At 50.6% G+C, this 11,662-nt stretch overlaps 1 protein-coding gene across 2 annotated transcripts; it reads right to left on the bottom strand.

The window, feature by feature from the left end:
- Window positions 1–3,428: 3,428 nt before the first annotated feature.
- ASCL2 (achaete-scute family bHLH transcription factor 2) lies at window positions 3,429–5,218 on the bottom strand. 2 transcript variants are annotated; one of them, XM_071761701.1, is made up of 3 exons: window positions 4,988–5,218; window positions 4,327–4,884; window positions 3,429–4,225 (listed from the first exon to the last, which is right to left on the bottom strand). In XM_071761701.1, the coding sequence occupies exon 2, from the start codon at window positions 4,860–4,862 to the stop codon at window positions 4,338–4,340; it is 525 nt and encodes a 174-aa protein (XP_071617802.1). In that variant the 5' UTR covers window positions 4,863–4,884; window positions 4,988–5,218; the 3' UTR covers window positions 3,429–4,225; window positions 4,327–4,337. The 2 variants fall into 2 exon arrangements, with proteins under 2 accessions (XP_071617802.1, XP_071617801.1); XM_071761700.1 differs by having other exon boundaries at window positions 3,429–4,884.
- Between the last annotated feature and the right edge of the window lie 6,444 nt (window positions 5,219–11,662).

Genomic DNA, 11,662 nt, shown 5'->3' with positions numbered 1-11,662 from the left:
ATGCCTGAACTGGGCCAGCCCATCTGAGCCTGCTGTAAGGAAGGAGCTGCCTTTCTCTCTTAGCCAGGCACACTCCCAAGCTCCTGGCCCACATCCAATCCAGATCAAAAGTGCCTGAAAATTCTTGCTGCAGCCACCTCTCCTGTGACCTGCATGAAGAGAGGGAAATGACCTCAGGACTTGCCTTAGCGCTCAGCCGTCTGCCCGCAACCCATGGCAGACAGAAAAAAAAAAAAAAAAAAAAAAAAAAAAAAAAAAGAGCCTTGATACACAAACCAAAGGCTTCAAGAGAAGATCTTCTGTAACAAGATGTTCTGGAGGTGTTAAAGTCAAAGTAAGTTGTTCCAAATTGAAACGAACCCTCAGTTGGCATCTGCAGGAGGCCCCGTGGTAAAGCTGGTGTTTGCTGGTGGTACCATGTGGTGGCAGGAACAGGAGAAATCTCTCTTTCCTTGGACTCTTCTCTTTCTTTGTGCTTTCCTAGAGACCTCCGAGGTGCTGGGGCTCTGCTGCAGCCACCTGCCCTGTAAGAAGGACCAGGAATGCATCCTGCTCTGGAGATGCTGCAGGGAACCCTCATGCCTGCTTCCCAGTGCTTCTCGTGCTGTGCAAGCATCCAAGCAGGCTGAGTGTCCTTCTCCTGCAAAATTTATTTTTTTAATAACTCATCCATGGTGCTGAGCCTCAGCTTGCCCATGAGGGGTGACAGCATCACTTCAACCCAAGAGTGCAATAATGCATGGTTCATTGCAAGGAACTATTTTTACCATGTTCTGGGCTTTGTGTGTCTTGGGTAGCAATCAAAGCTTAATATTGAGCATCTCAAAGTGCCAAAGGAAGGGACTGTGGTAGAAATTGAAGGGCTTTTTCAGCCCAGGCAGGGTGATAGGTAATCCTGATACCATTCCACAGCTTGTTTCTGCTTCCTTAGACACTTCTGTGACCTGTGAAAAGCTGCAGAGGAAAATGGGAACTTGATGATGGATATAAACCTGGGAGATGTGTTTTGTAGCTGCACACTGACAAACCTGTGCCTTCTGGAACTCTCAGCATGCTGCTGCCTCAGTTTGGGGTTCTTTTTTTTTTTTTTTTTCCCTTAATTTTCAGAGCTCCTCAGCATATTTCTTCTGCCTGAATCTGGCTCCTCTGCACTCCTGTCCCTTAGGGCTGTGTTTGTGTCTTCCAAGGGAGGTGATGTTTCCACTTCAGGCACTGAATTTCTAGTTATACATCTAAAACATGCTCACCAGAGACATTCCCCATCCCTGCACCACAAATGTTTGGGGAAGCAGTTGAAGGAGGTATCCAGGTTTCCTGAAAGCCCTCAGTGCAGCCCTTGGTTAGTGGCAACTAAATCAGCCCCAGCAGCACACGGCTCCTCCAGGCAGAGGAAGCATCCAACTGGGAGGATGGATCTGGTGTTACCCTTGCTGCTCACAGGTGACTCTCATGGTCAGAGGAGTTTCATCCCCAAGTCTTTGCTCTGGTAGTTTTGCATAAATGGAGCAGACAGGTCTGGGGATGTGTTTTTAGTGCCAGGAATCTTCTCAGCTTGGTCCAAGCTGTCTTCAGGTGGCTTCAACTGAAGAGAATAGGATTGAACCAGGCTGGTTGAAGGTTCCTGCTGTCTCAGCAATTGCTGAAGAACCCACCTTGTATCCCCTCTAATGCTTTCTTAAAAGGGCAGAATGATTCAGAACCATGGGTTTTTTTCAAAATAAATTGGACGTTCCTGATCTCACACTATTTATTTCCTACTCAATGACAGCATTAAGCTAATTTGCCATGCTGATTGAGCTCTTTTATTACTTTTTTTCCCTAATAATAATACTGCTTAATTCAAAACTGCTCACAGATAGCTTTTTGACAATATGGCTACAGCTGATGCTGCTTTAATGTTGCTGCAACAGTATCTTGGGCGACCTGATGAATCTAGGACTGATGCTGGGAGTTCCTTGACTGAGAGCCAAACGCTGCTTTTGGAAATACGAAAATGATTTCTGCTGCTAAGGAGGGAAAACAAACACCCTGCCAAGCAATAGTAAAATACTCTAAACAAATGCATTCTGCCATAATGGGACACCACTTGTGCAGACAAAGGCAGCAGTTCTGCTTTATATAAATATCTTGGAAAAGCTGGCATGCTCGTCCAGGATGAGAATTAAAATGTGGGGATCTGCGTGGGTTTTTGCCTGAGTGAATTTCTGGAGGTCATCTGCAAGAATTAAGACCTGAAGTGTCCGCTGGGAAAAGGTTTCATGTCAGCCCTGGCACCCCCTCCCAGCCCTATCTGCTGCTGCTGAGTGGAACATCACCCCCCCAGGTCAGCTCCCAGCTCTTGCTTCTATCTCTGGGGCTGCTGAAGCAGCACATGCAGCAAAATCTTTGCAAGCAATTTATTAAGCACTGCAATTCCCCAGGCCTTTGAAAGAGCCTGTTTATTAGAGCAACTCTGAGCAGGGAGCAAACTTGAAGCACAGTACTTGGAGGCTCCTAAATGTTACTTGCTGTTAGAGCCTGGATTTTCCCAAGGTTTTGTTTGGGTTTTTTTTCTCCTCAAATGGAATCACATACATGGAATGCTCTTAGAGACCTGGATTATGGGACTGCTGAGTTTCAGGGGCCTGAAAATTTCTACCTTTCCAGCAGAGAGATGACACACACAGTCCCTGCAAAGTAGGTCAACTTTAATAACACTTTCTGCTTTGTGTTTGCTCAGCATATTCTATAGGCCAGCCCATTTTGCTCCATTGGACTAGTAACATCCACTAGAGCTATTAAAGGGAAGTAGCAGCCTTTGCTGTAGTTTTTTTATGCCATCATCCCTGTGCTTTGTTCCACAGCAATGTCTTACCTCTGGCTCACCTCCATTGAAGCAGATCCTCAGCAAGAGCCCAAGGTAGAACTCAGGAGTCTGTGATGAGTTTCTAAGGAGCAATTCATGTCTGCTTATGGCCTTTAGTTAATATATATCTACATCCAGCTGAAGTTAGAGCAAGCCAGAGCTGGTTACCAGTGGTTTTTTGAATGACAACCCTGTTCTCAGAGGTGCTGCATAAAGGTACCCAACCTCACTCCTGCCAGTAGCTGCCAGGATAAAAAAAAAACTTCAGATACCCACCCCCTCCTTACCTTCCCACCACTGTAGGCAAGGGCAGCCCGGCCAAAAGCACCTTCTGTGTGTCCAGGAAAGCACTAAACCTGCCTTGTCTCCCATACACATCTGCATCTCTCCATACAGCATCTCTGCACTAGGTGCTGAGTTCATAAAACTTGAATGGGGGAAAAAAAAAAGCAAGCCCAGAGCTTATGCTGTGCTCTTCCTTCTTCTCTTCTGCACATGCAGCTTGGTCCAGGAGCACTGCCTCTCCCCTCAGCCAGGATTTACCTTGGGTAAAACACACACACACAACTTGGAGTCCTCTAGGCATTTATAAATAGATTTTTATTTATAAAGTCAATTTACATAAAATATGATACTCTTCCAAAAAATTGCATATGTACAACTTAAGAAATCCTAGCAAGTGCATAAAAAAATGCCTTCAAATACATTTTTAGAAAAAAAACAAAACCCCAAAACAAAACCACAACAACTTCAGTTTTCAGAGGAGTGGACCTTCACACCAGGCAAACTTGTACACCACGTTAAGATGCAACATAACTTGACAGTCTTTTATCAATGTGTTTGGAGATAAAAAACCCCCACCTTTTCAGCTAAACCGTGTATGTTCCCAAAACATTCTAGCTGGCAGTGTTCAAGAACAAGGGAATAGGACTTACTAAAAAATAGAACCATCTCCTCACCCCTTTTCTCTAAGGTTTCTCATACAAAAATAAGTCTTCATACACCAGTGTTCCCATAGGCAGTTCAAGTTACATATAAAATAGAATCTGACATGATAAAAAAAATTCCCTCCCCCTCCAGAAACAAGGAAGCATCAAGTGTTCTTAATTTCTCTTTTTTCTTCCACCCCTCCGCAGCAACACCAGAAAGCATCGGGGGGGGAGGTGGGGGGGAGCCGGGGTCGCTGGGGCCTCCTCTCCAGCGGCAGCTCCCGACGGGAAGGAGGAGGGAGCGGAGCCCCGGCAGTCATTTACACCATTGCACTTTCCATTTCCACAGCCCGAAGGGACGAACCCGGCACCGGGATCCCACCGGGGTGGGTGAGGATTTCGGGGTGGGGGGGGAGATGCCGGCTGGGAGCGAGGGCGCTGAGGTGCGCGGCTGCGGAGAGATTCGCAAAGAGCCCCGATGGGGACGAGCTCCGGGGATGAGGGAGGCAGCACCCCCCTCCCCCTTCCCCTCCTCTCCGGCTGCCCCCTCACCTCCCCCCGGGTCAGTAGCTCCCGAGCCAGCAGGTGAAGTCCAGCAGCTCCCGCTCCTCGGGGCTGAGCGCCGCGTCGTAGCCGCTCTCCTCGGAGGAGCAAGGCGAGCCGGGCACGGAGGAGGCGAAGGAAGGCGAAGCGGAGGAGTAGCCGCCGCCGCCGCCTCCTTCCCCGACGGCCGCCCGCCCGCGGCCGTCGGGGAAGGAGGCTGCGGCGGCGTCGTGCTCGTCGAGGAGCCGCTGCAAGGCGCGGATGTACTCGACGGCGGAGCGGAGGGTCTCCACTTTGCTCATCTTCTTGCTGGCGGCTCCGTGGGGGACGTGCTGGCGGAGGGCGGCGAAGCCCATGTTGACCAGCCGCACGCGGTTGCGTTCCCGTTCGTTCCGACGGGCCACGGCCGCCGCTGCCGCCGCTCCGGTGCCCGGTAGCGCGGCGAAGGCCAAGCGGCGCTTGCAGCGGAGCAGCTCGGGGGATGAGGGCCGGCGGCGGCCGCGGGGAGCGGCGGGGGGCAGCGGCGGCAGGGCCCCGCCGTTCATCGCCGGGCGGCCACGGTGGCGGCTAGCGAAATTTAAAAAAAAAAAATAAAATAATTAAATAAAAAAGTTTTTAGAGATATATATATTAAAATTAAAATTAAAAAAAAAAAAAAATATTTGCAGACCTAAATTTCACGGGAAGGCTGTGCCGGTAAGGGTGGGAGGGGGTGTGCAGCACGGGGGGACTGACACTCACCCTCCGTCCTGTCTCTCCCGTCCCGTCCCACCCCCGTCCTCTCCCGCCGCCGCTCTGCGGCCGCCGCTTCCCCGCACGCCCCTTATCAACGCGCTCGCGAGCCCCCGCTTGGCCGCACGCGCCGCGCCACGCGCGACCGCCGCCTCCCCCCTCAACCCCCCCCGTTCCAACCCCCCCCCCTCCCCGCAGCCCCTCCCGCGCTTCCCCCGCCCCCTCGCACGCCCGACGCGTGTCGCCGGCAGCCCCGGCAAAACCAACACCCCCCCCCGCAACCCCCCCGCCTTCCCCGCCCCACCGGGGGATGCTGCCCGCCCCCAGCGCGCACCTTCTGCCCGTAAGCACCGCTCAGCGCCTCGGCATCCCCCGTCCTTCGGCTGCTGTCGTTGGTATCCGGGGGAGGGGCTCCCCTCTCGCCCCGCCTTCCCCCCCCCCCCCCCGCACACCGGCTCGGGCACCCACAAGCACCCGTGTCTGCCTCCGGTGCAGCGGGGGTCCCGTCCAATGTGCCGCTGGACACCCACCCGGCACCTGGGTGGGGGGCGGTGGTGTGCGGGGGGAGGCCCCGGAGGCAGCGCTGCCGTCGAGCAGCGGGGTGGAAGCGGTGCGGGCACCTGCCGGGCTGCCGGCGTGGAGTTTGGGAGAACTGAAGGGTGGCACCGGGACTCTGACACGAGTGGAAAGACGGAAAACACAGCGAACGTTCCGAGCAGTCCCGCGGGTCGGTTTACAAAGGCTGTTCTCGGCGGGACGGCTTCGCGGGTTGAAATTAAGAGTTTCGAGGATAAAGGAGAAGAAAAATGCGAAGTTTTTTGCGGCACGGGGGCTGCGCTCCGCCTTCGCTTTGCTGTGCGGAGCAATCCGGCAACCCGCGGGGCAAGTCTTGATTCCAGCTCCGGGGGGAAGAGCAGCAGGGTCTGGTGCTCCCCGATCGCTGAATTTACCGGGGAGGAGAAGGGAGCTGCTGCTCGGTATCCCGGGAGCTTGTGGGGAGAGAGAAACTCCACGGTGGTTTCCTAAATAATCGCGGTGGATGGAGAGGTGCTACACGCACACACTGCCCCGGAGCTGCTGTCTGCTCCAGGCTGCAGCATGGCTTGCTCCTGCCCAGCCTTATAAAGAGTAAAACACGAAAATAAAGCAGTATAGTGGTAACACATCTCCACCAGACCCTCTCATGGGCTTCAGTGGGGGCTCAGGCCCATTCTGCCTGCTCTCCCATTCCAGATGATGCTCATGCAGCCCCTCCGTGTGACCATCTGCAGGAGCTGGGGGGTGCTCAGCCGCTTAAAGGTTTGCAAGAGCTCTTAACTGGGATAAGGGAACTGGTTTCTTGCCTTCTGCAGGGCCTTCCTCCTGCCAGAAACATTCGGGCAGAAAGGTGCAGGCTGGTTAAGTTTCAGACCCTCATCTTTCGGCAGGGAACTTAAGCCCTTCTCAGGAAGATGCTCAAAGCTGGGGTCCCGGGTAGCACCCTGGTGGCAGGGATGTGAGTGTGCCCGCAGCAGAGCCGTCGCCATGCAAGGCTCTAAAGCAAGATTCAGGTACCAAAATAAGGACCTGTATGCCCTGAACCTCTCTGGTGTTGCTCCTGAAGAGCCATCCATGATTTCTAGACATGACATGGAGAAGGGGTTTTTTTTTGCTACCTGTGTGGGGTATTTAGGGACCAGCAAGGCTCCACCTCATTGGAATAACAAATGCTTCTCCTGGGAATGGGTTGCAACTGCAGTGGGTTGAAGGAGCAAGAGCTGCTTTGGCATCACAGGCAGCTGGGCTGAAATTCCTAAAAGTGACAGCAAGGAGCCTGCAAGTGCTTTGTAAGTCTGGACACCCCTTTCATGCACACATCAGGCTTAGCTCCCAAATTCGGTGGCTTTTGAGACTCTCCTGATTTGAGAGGACCAGGATAGAAAAAACCTTCCTGGGACCCCCCCAGCAGCTTCCAGGCTGTGGCTGTGGCAGTGATGATGGGGAGCAGCTGAGCTATGGGAGGAGAGGATGGGCCAGGTGACCCAAATGGGTCAATCAGAATGCTCCAACCCATGGTGCTCAGTATAAAAGGGCTCCCAAGAGAGCCCTTTGGCTGGGTGAAAGTTTGTTGCTCCTTGCTCCTTGCTCCTTGCTCCTTGCTCCTTGCTCCTTGCTCCTTGCTCCTTGCTCCTTGCTCCTTGCTCCTTGCTCCTTGCTCCTTGCTCCTTGCTCCTTGCTCCTTGCTCCTTGCTCCTTGCTCCTTGCTCCTTGCTCCCTGCTTCTTCACCAGAGAAAAATATCACTTACAAAGACAGGTTGCCTTCTACCTACTCATTTTTTTCAGCCTTAATGTGCCTTTCTCTTTTTCCCTGCTTTTCCTTGGGAAGGCAGGGAGGAATAACAGGGAGCATCCATTCCTGACACTGCCTAAAACTCTGACAGGGATTTTCTTGTCTGGGTTTTAGACTTGGGGGGTGGAAGAACCATGGTTGGCTGCAGGGCTCCTCTGTGGCAGGTGAGAGGTTTTGCCTGGTGGTTTTTTGGGAAGCCCAGAGGAGCTGCTTTCACACCTAAACACGTTTGTGTGCACGAGCAGTCATGGGATCCCTTCCTCAACTCAAGACATTTAGTGTCAGCACTTGTCTTTAGCATCTGGAGAGCTGGCTGGTGCAGGGACTGAACCTCATGCTCACTCCCAGCAGTGGCTCAGCCAGAAAGGGCACTACTGCTCTGCTGTAATATTGACATCCTTTTCTTACTTTGTCTTGAATTTCTGATACAACTCTTCCTTTCATGAAAGAGGAAGCTGCTGTCTTTGAAAGTGTTCAGGAGAGAACCTTCTGTATCAAAGAGCCATGTTCAAGAATAATCCATGCTGGATTTTTATCATACAAAAATGACTATAGGGATTATTTATTATTTTTTGTCATTAATAATGCCCCATTCTAACACCAGTAAATCCAGTCTTAAGGGAGAGCATTCAGCCTTCAACTCCAGTGATTCCACACTCCCCTTGGTGATGAGCTTGAGTTGGGCAAAGTGGTTCCAGAGCAGCTGATGGCAATGTCTGTGTTTCCAGGCTGAATCTAAGCACAAACCAAGTGCTTGGGCTTTCTAACTGATACAGCTGGGTTCCTGGTCATCTGAAGGAAGGTGAGTACATCTCGTGCTCTGAGAAATGTAATCTTGTTTGAAATCTCTTTATAAAGTTAATGACTATAGGAGATCCAGTAGAACAAGACCTCATTAAACACTGTCTGTGTTCCCAAGCAACTTCCTGATTGCAGTCAGAGCATCCATTGAGGTGCTCCCCATCCCCAGAGAGGGGGAGAAAAGAGGTTTTTCCCTCTCTGGTGCAAAAGTGATAAACTCAGGGTTGGTGTGGATGGTTTGCAGTTAGATGCCAAGTGAAAAAGAATAATTTTGTTTAGGTAGGGGGCTGTGCTTGAGAGCAATGAGCACAGCTGTTTAAGGGGAAAATCAGTTTATTTGAATTCTTTCTTTGAAGGGAGCCATTCTATGACTCTTTAGTTCCCTGTCTTCAGTTTGTGCTCTTAGCAAATGTAATCTTTCTTGGGCTTGATGAACATTTTTTAATAATTGACTTGCTGGCCTACAATTAATTTCACAGTCCCTAGGAATCACTGGAGGATTTCTGAGACACACTTTAGAAAGAATAATAATTATTATTATTATGTCCTTTGGAGATTTTAGAATTTCTCTCTGGCTTTTTTTTAGTTCCAAGGCAGCCTCTGGCCAGCCTTGCTTCTCTTCCCAGCAGAGTTATGTGCTTGTGTCTGAACCTTAGCAGAGCCCAAGATCTCCCCTACTTCTCTCTTAAAAAGAGACAGCCCTGGGTTTAAAAGTTGATTTCTAGCTTTGATTGTCTGCATGTGCTATATAAATACCAAGCAGCCCTTAAAATGCATCCTTGTGATGTGCTCAGGAAGGCAGACCTGAGCTGGGAGGTCCCTCTGGCTTCCTGTCCTTCAGAGAACTTTAGTGGGGTTTGCTCTGGGCATATTTTATTTATGGGCAAGTTCTAGGTGAACACAGCCATGGGATGGGCAGTACCTGGGGGACTGAATGGGCTGAGCCAGTGAGACTTAATTTATTACATTTAAAACTATTTTCTACTGTGGAGGAGAGGTATTCTCCCTAAGCATGGTGGAGGCTGCTAAAGGAAGAGGCTCCCAAGAGGTGGCATGAATGCATCCTGCCTGGGTGATGGGTGTAGCTTTGCTTCCTGGGGTAACCTCATCTCCTCTGCCTCCAACTCATCCTTTTACAGGAACACAAATAGCAGCACCCCAAAGCTGAGGGTGAGGTTTCTTTTCCTGCTGGCTGGAGCTCAAGGAGCAGCTGGGACTGGGGTGCTGGTGCTGGAACTTTGGTGGCTGCACCAATGGAGCAAGAGGCAGAAAAGTGAATTTTGAGAAAGCATTAGTGTGGATTCAACCCCTTTATGTTTAGTCTCCCAAGCTCACCCCATGCAGCTTTAACACATCAAATCCCTGAGTACTTTTAGGACATCCCTCTGACACTGGGCAGCATTGCCTTCCAGCTCAGAAGAGGGTTGGAGGTTTTTCAGCTCTGAAAAAAAACCCAAACAAACAAAAAACCAAAACAGACTGGCTCTGTTCCCTTTTTTCAACTCAATCCCTTCCTTCTGGACAAGGTGGCACATCCTTCCATGCAGCTGGAGATGCTGGTATGTATTTTCACAGCCTAACAGAAGGCTGCAAGCTCCCACAAGGGTAGAGGAAGAGAATACCTGGGCTTCCTGGGGTATTTCCAGCCTTGCCAGCCTGTTTTCATGCTCTGGCTGATAACCAGAGATAAGAGAAGAAGCTGCAGACAGGAGCTGTGGTCACCTGTGGTTTTTCCCCTGGTGTTTGGGAGTTTTGCCCTTGCAAAAAAGACCAAGTGATAAAGCCTGGCAGGTGGGCAGGAGGCCTGGGCTTGAGGGAACAAATCCTCCCTGCCATCCAGGCTCTGAGGATGGTTCCCTAGGGTGCCTCCAACCCTTCTTATCTTCCCACTGGGATGGAGCTGGAGGCACATCCTGCTTCTCACCAGGACTCCCTGCTGGGGCAGCCCTGTGCCAAGGACACAGCAAGCAGAGGAAATTTTTTTCCTGGAGAAAGTTTTTCCCTTTCCAATGTGCTCCCCCTGCACTCACTTCTGGCATGTGCTAAATGTGCCTCCCTCAATCAGAGCTCAACCTCTTAATGCCCCAGGTCTATTAATGCTCCTGCTACTGTTTTTCTTTTTTAGGGATAGGGAATAACTTCTTTTGCTCCTTATTTTTTTGATGTTGGAAATTCCCATATGTTCTGCCCCAAAGAGAAATATTGCAAGCCATACCTATAGAGGATAATGTGTAAGATGGAGGAAAGAGAAACAGCAGAAAATGCCTCCACCCCTAAATCCAGTGCAGTGCCAGATTAATTAATTAATTAACCTGTAGTTAATTGAGGGAGCAGGTAGAGTGCCAAGTGCTGGAGCATCTGAAGCTTTAGAAGACATGGGCAAATTACCCAGGAATAGGCATTCAGAACAAAAAATGGGGGGGAAATACCTGTTTAAAGATGGGTTCTTAAAGTTACAGACTTGCTGTAAGAACTTGGTGAGGTTTTTATGGCTGGAGACGAAAGGAGGTAGAGCACCTTTTGTGGAGAGAGAACTTCCAAGGGGTGCAGATGCCGATTTTGTGACCTCTCGGGTGGCTCTGCAGTGAGGTGTGAGATGCTCCTGTGAGGACAGAGGAGTCTTCTGGGGAACTGAGAAAGGAAAAGCTCCTTGGAAAGGAAAAGCACCAAGGAAAGCCTTTGCATAGGGTTTCCCCTGGCCTGTGGGGACCTCTAGTGTGAATTGTGGCTTTGCACAGGCCTCCAGTTTAGGAGGCTGGTTTAGGGCTGGGGAAGGAAACTGGGGGCTAGGGGGAAATGAGGGTGGGTGTTTCTGAGGGCCCTTGGTATGAAAAAATCTCTGTGTGTGCTCACCACAGCTGCTCCCTTGCTTGGAAGTCACTGTCACTCTTGGTGCAGCTCCTGTAGCTGGTTTTACATGCAGGGATGGGGTTTTTTCACACCTTTGAAAGCACAGGAGCAGCTGTCCCAGTGTGCCAAAAGGCAAGCCGGTGGGGAAGACGACTGGTCTGGCTGAACAGGGAGACTTTGAAAGAAATTAGGGTTAAAAAGAGGGCCTACCAATTATGGAAAAAAGGGCTAACTACTCAGGAGGAATTTAGGAATATAGTTAGGTTGTGTAGAAAGAAAATTAGAGAGACAAAGGCACAACTTGAACTGAATCTCGCCACCTCTGTGAAGGATAACAAAAAGTCCTTCTACAGATACATCAGTGGCAAAAGGAGGGGCAAGGAAAACATCCATTCTTTACTGGACATGGGTGGGAATATAGTTGTCAAAGATGAAGAAAAGGCTGAGGTATTTAACACCTTCTTTGCCTCAGTTTTCAACAGAAAGAGAGGTTATCCTGAGGACAGCTGGGTTCTGGAGCTTACAGAAGGTGACAAGAATCTAAACAGCCCCCCTGTAATCCAGAAGGACACAGTCAGTGACCTACTGAGCTGCTTGGACCCCACAAGTCTACGGGACCGGATGGGATCCAC

This window comes from Heliangelus exortis, chromosome 18, assembly GCF_036169615.1.
Source record: "Heliangelus exortis chromosome 18, bHelExo1.hap1, whole genome shotgun sequence".
NCBI lineage: Eukaryota > Metazoa > Chordata > Aves > Apodiformes > Trochilidae > Heliangelus > Heliangelus exortis.
Note: the sequence above shows the minus strand (reverse complement) of the source record. Positions and strands in the feature narration are given on the sequence as shown.